The sequence below is a fragment of the Notolepis coatsorum genome, assembly GCF_963971535.1.
Source record: "Notolepis coatsorum genome assembly, chromosome: 1".
Lineage (NCBI taxonomy): Eukaryota > Metazoa > Chordata > Actinopteri > Aulopiformes > Paralepididae > Notolepis > Notolepis coatsorum.
This window is the reverse complement of record NC_140165.1, coordinates 305,439,294-305,453,338: the sequence shown is the minus strand read 5'-3', so window position 1 is coordinate 305,453,338 and position 14,045 is coordinate 305,439,294. Positions and strand designations below refer to the sequence as shown.

Here is a 14,045-nt window from a genome sequence, read left to right as displayed (position 1 = left end):
TTTCAACTAGACTTAGTTACGAGCTTAGTTAAGCAATGCATGTTTCAACAATGAGGGGTCAGTCAGTCAGTCAGTTAGGGGCATTCACTATTAAACATTTTGAGATTAAACAATAATGTTATATTCTCTCAATTCCCCTTTTTTGCTATTCAATATCTGTACAGTATGCTTTCATCTCAGTAACAGGATGGAATAGTAAACAATACAGTAGCAATCCAGATCAAATAATATCTGCTTGAAAAGATCATGAAAACTTGAATAGATTATCTATTTAAACAAAAAGTATCTATTTAAACTACACGTCTGTAGAATTGTGTTTCCCATGTTAGGGTACCTCTGCAAATTAATGCAAATGAATGTAGAGGAACAAAGACCAAAAAACAAAGCATATTTGTGAATATTATTGTCATGCTAGTGATATATTTCTTTCTTTCAGGGGAATACCGGTAACTCATTGAGCATCGAGGAGAAAAAAAAGCATTACAAAACGACTTATCCACTATAAACGTTGACTTAGCCCTTAACTCATTGACTGCCGGGGATTAGCCATGGCCCTATGGTAGCATTGCCACGCTTTAAAAGATAGGACTGAGTCACCTTGTTTGTAGAGCTATATTCTATATTATAGCTATGGATACAATACTATGGCCCATTTGACATCGAGTATCTATCGTTCAATATGTGAAAAAGAAATAATTTTTTCATCCATACATTCCCGTTTTATACCATGGTGAATATGAGTATGGATTTAGGGGGGGGAGGGGCGTTTTTTGATTCTTTGATCGCCACCAATGGCATACGTTGTGGACTAACGTTACACACACACGGTCGGATTGCATTGAAGACATGTTTGGATGTACCCCAAAAAGAATATTCCAATTATCTGATCGCCATTCCAAGTATTGATGTCCATCGTGTCGCCAACATAATCCACTACACATCATGCATCGGGAGTATTTGATTCTTCTCAATCCGACCGTTATAAACGCTGAGCTTGAGCAAAAAAATTAAAAACGACCCGGACCCATTAGATCGACCCACAAGCAAAGAGATAGAATGTTTTAAAGGGTGCTCGATACCGCCGCCTGGGAGGATCTGGCCGGTACTGCACCCTCTGCGTCGCAGTATGCCTTCTACCGGCAACATACGGGTCCCTGACATTGAATAGGATATTAAAATCGAAAAACAATCTAATAGCGTATATACGTGGTTTTGGCGTTCAACGGTCGTCCGCCAAACACGTATATATAAACGTGGTTGGCGTCCATTGAGTTAATGGACGATGTGGACAGTTTTAACATGTACACTGAGTAACTCTGTGTGTGTGTGTGTGTGTGTGTGTGTGTGTGTGTGTGTGTGTGTGTGTGTGTGTGTGTGTGTGTGTGTGTGTGTGTGTGTGTGTGTGTGTGTGTGTGTGTGTGTGTGTGTGCGTGCGTGCGTGCGTGCGTGCGTGTGTGTGTGTGTGTGTGTGTGTGTCCAGGACCCCCCTTACTTTAACGTGAGGCCTGGGGGGGAGTACCGTCAGGAGGCCGGCAGAGAGCTGGTCATCCCCTGTGCTGCGTCTGGAGACCCAGAGATACCGACCATCTCCTGGAGGAAGGTACACAAAGGAACCATGCGCCATGAAAAAACCCAGCCTTCTGGAAAACAGACTAAAGGCTGATACATGCTAAGGGTGCTTAATACTTTTGAGAACTGTTTCTTGACAGAAATCAAGGTGTCACACAACGTTTCTTTGTCTCCATGGTAACAAAAGAGAAGTTTTTTTTTTTTTAAATTACCCTTTTCTCTCCGAAGTCTCCTTTCAAATCCTCCAGTCGACGAGCGCTCTGTGCTGGTGTCTCTCCAATAAGGTCAGCAGCACCTTGACCTGACAGGTTAAACAGTGATAGTAATGTGTTTTATCGGCGACCAGTGGGTGGCAGCACCGAGCGTTCGCCGAGCTTTCCCAGAAAACCACAGAAGAAGGCGCCATCGGAGGATTCGAAAGGAGAATTCTGAGAGAAAAGGGGTAATTTTATACTGTCTTCCAGCAGCGACTTGTGTTTTCATCCCACCAGCCTTTGTTGAGACTCTTTGAGCTTTCTGTCGATCCCTTTGAAAACACAACGCAATAATTAGTTAAGACGAGTTTTGACTTAGTCAGAATTCGCGACACTCGTCAACAGAGCCACCCTGGAACATGTGTAATTGTAATCTCCTTGTTCCCTGAAGGTGGGGAAGCCCAGTAGGAGCAAGCACAGCGTCCTCCCCAGCGGGAGCTTGCAGTTCCTGTCCCTCAGCAAGGAGGACCACGGCGAATGGGAGTGCGTCGCCACCAACGTGGTCACGAGCATCACTGCCGCCACACGACTCCTGGTCATCGGTACAAAGCGTTCCACCGTGCGCTCTGCTTGTCAGGGGGCGGGGCTTTATATCCACGTTCAAATCTTTTGTTGTTGTTTTTAGGTCTCGAGGCATCTGGCTTTTACTGTGTTTCCTTAGTTACTGGGATTAACCCTTTCACTGCCACGCTACAAAGGGTTAACACTTTCACTACCACACAACAAAGGGCTACCCTTTCACTACCACACTACATAAGGTTAACCTTTCACTACCACATTACAGAAGCTTAACCCTTTCACTACCACACTACAGAAGGTTAACCCTTTCACTACCACACTACAGAAGGTTAACCTTTCACTACCACACTACAGCAGGTTAACCCTTTCACTACCACACAACAAAGGGTTAACCCTTTCACTACCACACAACAAAGGGTTAACCCTTTCACTACCACACTACACAGGGTTAACCTTTCACTACCACACTACAGAAGGTTAACCTTTCACTACCACACTACAGAAGGTTAACCCTTTCAATACCACACTACAGAAGGTTAACCTTTCACTACCACACTGCAGAAGGTTAACCCTTTCACTACCACACTACAGAAGGTTAACCTTTCACTACCACACTAGAGAAGGTGAACTCTTTCACTACCACACTACATAAGGTTAACCTTTCACTACCACACTACAGAAGGTTAACCCTTTCACTACCACACTACAGAAGGTTAACCCTTTCAATACCACACTACAGAAGGTTAACCCTTTCACTACCACACTACAGAAGGTTAACCCTTTCAATACCACACTACAGAAGGTTAACCCTTTCAATACCACACTACAGAAGGTTAACCCTTTCACTACCACACTACAGAAGGTTAACCCTTTCAATACCACACTACAGAAGGTTAACCTTTCACTACCACACTACAGAAGGTTAACCCTTTCACTACCACACTACAGAAGGTTAACCTTTCACTACCACACTACAGAAGGTTAACCTTTCACTACCACACTACAGAAGGTTAACCTTTCACTACCACACTACAGAAGGTTAACCCTTTCACTACCACACAACAAAGGGTTAATGCTTTCACTACCACACTACAGTCAGTAAAAGTAGGCTCCTCCTGATGACCAGCCCCTTGGGTGGGGTGGCAATTGACATGTCAGGGGCTTGTGGAGCAGACAAATGTGCTTCTTGTCACTGGGCTCGAGTCTGTCTTTAATTCCAGTGTGGAGGAGCTGGCCACGGGCCACACAGCACAGCTGTTGGCGGGGGGGGGGGGGGGGGGGGGGGGTTGCGGGTGGCATGGTCAAAGCCACGGCCTGAAGTTCTCCTCTTCACCTTGACTTGACCCTGGACACCACCTCCGCTAACGCCACATTATCCGCTGAGCTTAGCGTCTGCTAGTTTACGCTGGCAGTTCTATAGCGCAGCGGTTTGGGGATGATTATGACAGAATAATGGACTTAATTTGACTCGATAGAGGCCTGATGATTGGATTTGGTTTCGAACTGGGTGTGACTCAGCGTCTGAGCAATGGAAACAGCTGTTGAGGGAATATAATTAACTTGACAGCAGAGCTGTAGCTTTATCGAATGATTACAGAGTGGTAATTAGGAGTTTTTCCATACTTTTAAAGGCACACTAAGTCGTTTCAGCCACTAGGTGTCACTAGAGCACCACCAAAACAATGAGGCGTGTACAAACCCTGTACCACCGAATGTAGTTCAGATCAAACTGTCTGATAAAATATGACTCAAGATCCAGCAATATCATAGCAAACTTGCCACTAAAAATGTTGGCAAACATATCTTAGGTTCAAAAAGAGAAAGTTGACAAGTGAACAAGCTGCCATTTTCTTTTTGAAACTCTGAATGTACTTATTTGTAATACGTACACATTGTACAATACAATACAATACAATACAATACATAAATATATTACTTATAACATGTACTCGTTGCCCAAAGCTTCATGCCCAGAAACATCCCCAAGCACAGCAAAATAAGAAGATACAGGCAGAGGGACAGGTCTCTGCAGAGATATACACATTACTTTGGTAAACAGCAAACTCTACCATGTGCTCTCTGATGTCATTTCCCCCCCTTCTGTTCTTCCAATCCTCAGGCACCAGTCCACATGCTCCTGGAAACATCCACGTCGTACCCTTAACAACCTCCGCCAATGTGTCCTGGGAACCGGGTTACGATGGCGGCTTCGAACAGACATTCTCCGTTTGGTACGGTCCAGTGTGAGTATCCCCCCCCGGTGTGCTTCAAGACTAACGGCACGAGCCGAGGAGGAGGCTGCTTGAGGATTACGGGGCTCGTTGGAGACCTTGCGTGGAGTGTGACACAACGGGCCCCCGAGGCGCAGACATCTCAAAGAGAACGGCTTCAATGGAACCATAAGAGTCTCACCTTTACAGCCAGGCCCAGGTTATGCTGGTCCCATGTGGTTTTAGGGGGAAACCACGCAGTGCACTGTCATGCATGTGACGTGTGATTTTTGCCTTTTTATAAATATATATTTGTTTTTACATATTGTGTTCCATAAACAATCTGGGAATTATATGAATTGATTGGATATAAGTTAAGATAAGATAAGATATTCCTTTATTGATCCCCTTGGGGAAATTCAGGCGTCATAGCAGCATGGGGAGGGGGGGAGGGGAGGTACAGGTACGGGCATGGTAATAGTATAAATCATAAATATAGGCAATACAACTATAGTAAAGATAAAAACAAACAGTGCAAACAATATAATTAACTCTGAATATAAGCATATGAGCAAGTAAACAGTGTAATCAAAGGTGCAGATGAGGGTCTGTATGCCCAGTTATATTATACATTACAATAAATATGGGCAATAACACTTAGAATGTGAATATATACTATGAGTAAGTAAAGATATGGCTATATATCTGTGGAGACTCCATTCATGTTCATCAGTTCATGTGTGATGATATGAGTCTCCATAGGAGCCCTTTGATGTGGTGATGCCATTATATATATATTATTTTACTTGACCTCACTCGATAAAATGATCTATTGTGGCCACTAGGATAATCATCACAGCCTCGTGAAACTTTACAACCAGAAACTAGAGACCTAGAGAGGGTTTACGACCCGCGGGGTGCACGGTTAGCGGGTGGGAAGCCGGTGGGGCATGTGTCCTGGTCGTTGTAAACTGCGACTCCTACTGGTCTGTTCAGCAGGGAGGGGATCTGGGGGAAATAGGTTGAACGTCCTCAGCACACACGTTACGTTCCCCCGGTGAAACTCCTCGCTGTCAGGTGAAAAGAAGCGGCTGGCGACTCCACATGTATCAGAGGAGGCATGTGGTAGTTCTACACCTTCCCCAGGCCGACAGTGGGGCAATGCGCGCAACGACCAGGAAGGGAATTGGCATAATTACTTAATTGGGATGGGTGAAAAATACAGAAAGCCCAAAAATAAATTGAAAACATTTAATTAAATAAGTGTGTATGAGTCGCGGCTGGGGAGGGGTCCAGGGGAGAGGGGTCCAGAGAGGCCTCATGCACAGGGCCCAGAATCTCTTGCTATGCCGCTACTGTTTACTTTGAGCCCCTGCCAGTAATCCCCTACCTCACACAAACCACAAAAAGGGCTTAGACTCCAGAGGTCTAAAGCCAAAAGCCAATAACTAAACTCCCCTGTATGTCAACAGGATGAACACCCACCTCAAAAGTGTCACGGTGGCTTATTTCTCCAGACATCTTCAAGGTGAATGTTTTAGACTATTTGGGCTATTTTGGGAGGTCTGTTATTGACACACATTACTAAGCCATTCGTCTCTACACGGTGAGAAATATAGATTTAATAACAGCGACTTCACGCCGTCTCTGGCTTAGGGGCCCCCTGAGACCTTGGGCCCCTGGGCCCGGGCCCGGTAGGCGTTGTCGGTAATCCATCCCTGTTTTTAGAACATGGAATTCAACCATCAACCTGCTGCGGAAATGGTTTAGCACATTTCTTCAGGGTCCGTGGCGCGAGACATTCAGTCAGTGTTTGTCTTCATGTGATTTGCTGTATTGATTGATATACAGTATTGTATTTACATCACAGACGATGTATTATTCATGTTTTTCCGGTTCATCATAAAAGTAATGGAATGTAATAAGGAGTCATTGCAGTAACATTGCATTAAGCGCCATACACGAGATGTTGTGAAATCGCTATTATGATTTTATGTACATGTCAGCAGTCGAGAGATGATTGGATGTGTGTGTATGTGTGTGTGTGTGTTTGTGAATTAACCATTTGACAGATATGTTGCTTGGGCAGAGTAATACAGTTAATACAGTCATTTTCATTCCTGTTCTGACATGGCCTCTCACCATCCAATGCAAATTCCGTTGAATAATAAACCATAGCCACTGAATTGCATATGCTTGGATGCAGCTCTGCTGTGTTCTTGAATAATACATGACTTTGTGCAGGGAGCTGTAACTACAGTACATACAGGAGGCGAGTCAAAGGCCTCTAATTATCAGGTTCAGGTGGTCAGTATTAAAACTGGAGGGATTTCTCATTCTAGAACAACAGATAATAAAACCTCTGCGATGGAAGGGGCCACTCTCTGGAATGTACACAGTATATATGGATAGACTATGAGAGCCTAGTGGCTGAAGTGATTGTAATTATGACCCATTACTGTAATTAGCCCATGACTGTGGTCCCACAATATAAATATAGAGAGAGAAGCACTGGCCTAGTGTTGTCGGTATTTCAATCATCAATCAATCCATTAATTTATAATTATATAAACTGTTTTACGAGAGAAGTTTGAGGGGGTCAAAAGCCTCCATAGACTGGGATTGAATTGAACGTCAACTAACTTTAAAGGCCCCATGAAATCAAAATAGATGTTTGTCATTTCCTGGAAAACAAAAAAAAGTCATCCAGCACACAGGGGTGTATACAAATTTTGCGTCCAATGAAATGCTTTGTACACAGTAAATTTCGCAGTAAATTTTACTCAAACTTTACTCAGTTTGAGTAAAATGTACTCAGTTTGAGTCAAATTTACTCTGCGAAATTTACTGTGTAGAATGACATTTACAGCACATTGTAACTGAGCTAGCACTTGGCCTCTTCAACTATAGTAGATTGGACTAATGTTCAATGTTAGCTTGCTAGCTAATGGGTCGACCGTAATGCATATTCTCACATTACGGCATAATATAAATGCCAATCAATATCCACAACAAGTCCCTCCCTATAGCTTCCTGTTTTTGCAGGAAACGCATGAATATGTGGAATCAAACAGCATTCTGCTAGCCATTTCATGGGGACTTCAAGACAGTTTTCCGTTAGGAATCATATATTAATCATGCTCATAATTTTGGCTTAATTAAACATGATCGGCTGCAACATTGACGCATTTAATTTGGACTGCCTGCTGTCAAATCACACGTTCCTCAGGTGCACTGTCTGACCAATCACAGGTGTTCTAGTTTAGTTTAGCCTGTAACGCTTGTCTGACCAATCACAGGTGTTCTAGTTTAGTTTAGCCTCTAACGCTCACTTGTTGTCACTTCTCCCGTTAATCTCCCACATTTCAGGTAATTCTCATTGATGATCAACAAGCCGTGTCTTTGCTGTGAGCCGCATCACATGTTCCTTCACACATTCCTGTTATGTATAATATATGTGCAATATGAGGCATGATATGAGGTGCGATGTGGGTGAAAAAGAGTACGTGGTAAACATGCACAAGTAAATAATCATCGATGTCCATCATTATTTGGTCTAAAGAAATCTCCATAAGAAAATGTAAGGTATGGAATTCCATTAATTGTAATTAAAAGTGCTGTACGTGGTATTTCTTTGCTCAAATAGGTGTTAAATAGCTCTACATTCTGACAGTCATCACTGATATAGAGTGTTTGGTCAGTAACATGGGTCTCCCAGTCCCTCCGCTCCGCAGTAAACACAAAATACATTTTCTGGTATCCCTTCCCACTTTATCCAATCAGGAGAGAGAACCCTAGATATGTGTACTTATTTCAAGAAATCTTTCCAAGCCACATTAGCTGGCAGATTATACATTTTTTTCTTATTTCTTACTTTTGCAGTGTGTAGTTCTCTCTCCTGATTGGATAAAGTGGGAACAGGATACCAGAAAATATATTTTGTGTTTACTGCAAAGCGGAGGGACTAGGAGACCCATGTTACTTACTTGGATAGACTATTAACAAAATAAAAATACCACTTACAGCATCTTTTAATAATTGTGATCACCATATCAAGCTAAATAATTGCAATTGTTATTTTTGTCCTAATCGTGCAGCCCTAGTACCCACCACTGGCCAGATCACTTGATATTCAAACCTTTTACTGTAAGAGTCTAATACTATGGGGTGAATATTCCACAATGACAGGGGTCGTTATTATGTGGATTATCTTTACACGATAATACAGTACAGGTTCATACCTTCCAAATAAGCAGCCACTTGTACAAATGTACCGTTCCCGTGTTTTTCAACTCGGGACCAGCATGTTAGAATTGTCGTCTCACGCTGGCACCCAGTCTTAATGAGAGCAGACTACTCCTCTACGGGACCCACCAGAAACGAGTCAATAATTTACCCTGGACTCAGACGCGCATCTATAGCACTTAGCCCTGGGTTGTTGCTCGTGTGACTGATCTGTGATGTTACTCCCTCTCACACACAGCCTTTAAGGGGGTTGCATGATACACCAATACTAGAAAAGTATCGCAATCCAATACTCCATTTTATTAGTACACGTATTTTCTATGTGTTGAGTGGATGCGTGACTTTATGGATGCGTGATCTTTTATTATTATGAATACATCAATATAATAATTAATAAATACAAAATAATTGTATAAAGAATGTTCCACGTTCTGTCATCAAATATTATATTCCATTACTTTTCCTGAGGTGTTTGCCATGGTATCGTTTCAGAACCGGTATCGTGATTTTGGCATCACTAGTCTGCACTTTAAATCACAAATCTTTCTCCGTCGTATAATTTCTGTCTTCCAGGTCAAAGAGAATCGACTTTGGCCCTCATGACTGGCACTCCATGCCAGTGTCTGGTTCACAGACGTGGTTGGTGGTGCCAGTGCTGGAGTCCAGGACGGAGTACCAGTTCAGCGTGTTGGCACAGAACAAGCTGGGCACGGGGCCCTTCAGCGAGGTCGTGACAATACACACTGCAGGTGAGCACTAGTCAAAGTCAAAGTCAGCTTTATTGTCACTTCTCGTAGTGTGCAAGACATACAGAGAAATTAAATTGCGTTTCCCCCTTCCCACGGTGTATATAAAAATATAAATATAAACATAAAGTAACCTATATGACACTATAAACAAAGTAACATATGGGACACGATGTACACACAATATACAGGACTATATACAATAAAAACAGTAGCTACATTTTTTTTTATGTATGAGTGAAATAAATATAGAGGTAAAAGAGAACTTAGTGCAAATCTTTTAGCAGCAGTGGTACATAAGTATACAGTAAGTATAAATAATAATAATGGCAGTAAAATACAATAATGGCAGTAAAGTGGCAGTGAGATGATAGATATGGCAGTAAACTAATATAATATAAGCTAAAATAATGGCAGTAAAGTGGCAGTGTGTGTCTGTGTGTGTGTCAGTGGGGGGGGGGGGTAGTCTAGAGTCTGTGGGGGCAGAGTAAGAGAGAGGAGTCCAGAGTCTGTGGGGGCTGGGTAAGAGAGAGGGGGAGTGCTGGGTATGTGTGTGTGTGTGTGTGTGTGTGTCTGGGGGTGTTCTTAGTCCAGGTTCTGTGGTGGCAGAGTAGAGGAGGGGAGAGCTGGGAGAGAGTTGAGCTTCCTGAGAGCCTGGTGTATGAAGCTGTCTCTCAGTCTGCTGGTCCTGCAGCTCGGAGGCTCCTCATTCTCCTCCCGGAGGGCAGGAAAGTGAAAAAGCGTTGTGAGGGGTGGGTGATGTCGCCCGCAATGCGTAGTTCTTTGCAGGCCAGGCGTGTATTGTAGATGTCCTGGAGGGAGGGGAGGGGGGCACCAATGATCCTCTCAGCTGTTCTGTCCGTGCACTGCACTAGTGAACCTGTGAACACTGCAGGTGGGCACTAGTGAACCTGTGAACACTGCAGGTGGGCACTAGTGAAACTGTGAACACTGCAGGTGGGCACTAGTGAAACTGTGAACACTGCAGGTGGGCACTAGTGAAACTGTGAACACTGCAGGTGGGCACTAGTGAAACTGTAAACACTGCAGGTGGGCACTAGTGAAACTGTAAACACTGCAGGTGGGCACTAGTGAACCTGTAAACACTGCAGGTGGGCACTAGTGAAACTGTAAACACTGCAGGTGGGCACTAGTGAAACTGTAAACACTGCAGGTGGGCACTAGTGAAACTGTGAACACTGCAGGTGGGCACTAGTGAAACTGTAAACACTGCAGGTGGGCACTAGTGAAACTGTAAACACTGCAGGTGGGCACTAGTGAAACTGTAAACACTGCAGGTGGGCACTAGTGAACCTATGAACACTGCAGGTGGGCACTAGTGAATCTGTAAACACTGCAGGTGGGCACTAGTGAAACTGTGAACACTGCAGGTGGGCACTAGTGAACCTGTAAACACTGCAGGTGGGCACTAGTGAACCTGTAAACACTGCAGGTGGGCACTAGTGAAACTGTGAATACTGCAGGCGGGCACTAGTGAACCTATGAACACTGCAGATGGGCACTAGTGAACCTGTGAACACTGCAGGTGGGCACTAGTGAACCTGTGAACACTGCAGGTGGGCACTAGTGAACCTGTGAACACTGCAGGTGGGCAATAGTGAAACTGTGAACACTGCAGGTGGGCACTAGTGAAACTGTAAACACTGCAGGTGGGCACTAGTGAACCTGTAAACACTGCAGGTGGGCACTAGTGAACCTGTAAACACTGCAGGTGGGCACTAGTGAAACTGTAAACACTGCAAGTGGGCACTAGTGAAACTGTGAACACTGCAGGTGGGCACTAGTGAACCTGTGAACACTGCAGGTGGGCACTAGTGAAACTGTAAACACTGCAGGTGGGCACTAGTGAAACTGTAAACACTGCAGGTGGGCACTAGTGAACCTGTGAACACTGCAGGTGGGCACTAGTGAACCTGTGAACACTGCAGGTGGGCACTAGTGAAACTGTAAACACTGCAGGTGGGCACTAGGGAAACTGTAAACACTGCAGGTGGGCACTAGTGAAACTGTAAACACTGCAGGTGGGTACTAGTGAACCTGTGAACACTGCAGGTGGGCACTAGTGAAACTGTAAACACTGCAGGTGGGCACTAGTGAACCTGTGAACACTGCAGGTGGGCACTAGTGAACCTGTGCACACTGCAGGTGGGCACTAGTGAACCTGTAAACACTGCAGGTGGGCACTAGTGAACCTGTGCACACTGCAGGTGGGCACTAGTGAACCTGTGAACACTGCAGGTGGGCACTAGTGAACCTGTGAAAACTGCAGGTGGGCACTAGTGAACCTGTGGACACTGCAGGTGGGCACTAGTGAACCTGTGAACACTGCAGGTGGGCACTAGTGAAACTGTAAACACTGCAGGTGGGCACTAGTGAAACTGTAAACACTGCAGGTGGGCACTAGTGAACCTGTAAACACTGCAGGTGGGCACTAGTGAACCTGTAAACACTGCAGGTGGGCACTAGTGAACCTGTAAACACTGCAGGTGGGCACTAGTGAACCTGTAAACACTGCAGGTGGGCACTAGTGAAACTGTGAACACTGCAGGTGGGCACTAGTGAAACTGTAAACACTGCAAGTGGGCACTAGTGAAACTGTAAAAACTGCAGGTGGGCACTAGTGAAACTGTGAACACTGCAGGTGGGCACTAGTGAAACTGTAAACACTGCAGGTGGGCACTAGTGAACCTATGAACACTGCAGGTGGGCACTAGTGAACCTGTGAACACTGCAGGTGGGCACTAGTGAAACTGTAAACACTGCAGGTGGGCACTAGTGAACCTATGAACACTGCAGGTGGGCACTAGTGAACCTGTGAACACTGCAGGTGGGCACTAGTGAAACTGTAAACACTGCAGGTGGGCACTAGGGAAACTGTAAACACTGCAGGTGGGCACTAGTGAAACTGTAAACACTGCAGGTGGGCACTAGTGAACCTGTGAACACTGCAGGTGGGCACTAGTGAAACTGTAAACACTGCAGGTGGGCACTAGTGAACCTGTGAACACTGCAGGTGGGCACTAGTGAACCTGTGCACACTGCAGGTGGGCACTAGTGAACCTGTAAACACTGCAGGTGGGCACTAGTGAACCTGTGCACACTGCAGGTGGGCACTAGTGAACCTGTGAACACTGCAGGTGGGCACTAGTGAACCTGTGAAAACTGCAGGTGGGCACTAGTGAACCTGTGGACACTGCAGGTGGGCACTAGTGAAACTGTAAACACTGCAGGTGGGCACTAGTGAACCTGTAAACACTGCAGGTGGGCACTAGTGAACCTGTGAACACTGCAGGTGGGCACTAGTGAAACTGTAAACACTGCAGGTGGGCACTAGTGAACCTGTAAACACTGCAGGTGGGCACTAGTGAACCTGTAAACACTGCAGGTGGGCACTAGTGAACCTGTAAACACTGCAGGTGGGCACTAGTGAAACTGTGAACACTGCAGGTGGGCACTAGTGAAACTGTAAACACTGCAGGTGGGCACTAGTGAAACTGTGAACACTGCAGGTGGGCACTAGTGAACCTGTGAACACTACAGGTGGGCACTAGTGAACCTGTAAACACTGCAGGTGGGCACTAGTGAACCTGTGAACACTGCAGGTGGGCACTAGTGAAACTGTAAACACTGCAGGTGGGCACTAGTGAACCTGTGAACACTGCAGGTGGGCACTAGTGAACCTGTGAACACTGCAGGTGGGCACTAGTGAACCTGTAAACACTGCAGGTGGGCACTAGTGAAACTAAACACTGCAGGTGGGCACTAGTGAACCTGTAAACACTGCAGGTGGGCACTAGTGAACCTGTAAACACTGCAGGTGGGCACTAGTGAAACTGTAAACACTGCAGGTGGGCACTAGTGAACCTGTGAACACTGCAGGTGGGCACTAGTGAACCTGTAAACACTGCAGGTGGGCACTAGTGAAACTGTAAACACTGCAGGTGGGCACTAGTGAAACTGTAAACACTGCAGGTGGGCACTAGTGAAACTGTAAACACTGCAGGTGGGCACTAGTGAAACTGTAAACACTGCAGGTGGGCACTAGTGAACCTGTAAACACTGCAGGTGGGCACTAGTGAACCTGTAAACACTGCAGGTGGGCACTAGTGAACCTGTAAACACTGCAGGTGGGCACTAGTGAAACTGTAAACACTGCAGGTGGGCACTAGTGAACCTGTAAACACTGCAGGTGGGCACTAGTGAAACTGTAAACACTGCAGGTGGGCACTAGTGAACCTGTGAACACTGCAGGTGGGCACTAGTGAAACTGTAAACACTGCAGGTGGGCACTAGTGAACCTGTGAACACTGCAGGTGGGCACTAGTGAAACTGTAAACACTGCAGGTGGGCACTAGTGAACCTGTAAACACTGCAGGTGGGCACTAGTGAAACTGTGAACACTGCAGGTGGGCACTAGTGAAACTGTAAACACTGCAGGTGGGCACTAGTGAACCTGTGAACACTGCAGGTGGGCACTAGTG

At 45.4% G+C, this 14,045-nt stretch overlaps 1 protein-coding gene across 1 annotated transcript in view; it reads left to right on the top strand.

Moving 5' to 3' along the window:
- The window catches only part of igsf9ba (immunoglobulin superfamily, member 9Ba), a gene marked incomplete at both ends in the record, with an annotated part of 134,018 nt that overhangs the window by 100,378 nt on the left and 19,595 nt on the right, over positions 1-14,045 (top strand). The window contains 4 exon segments of the mRNA XM_084310994.1: positions 1,481-1,600; positions 2,215-2,365; positions 4,462-4,585; positions 9,371-9,546. Of these exon segments, the coding sequence (XP_084167120.1) occupies positions 1,481-1,600; positions 2,215-2,365; positions 4,462-4,585; positions 9,371-9,546 (571 nt within the window).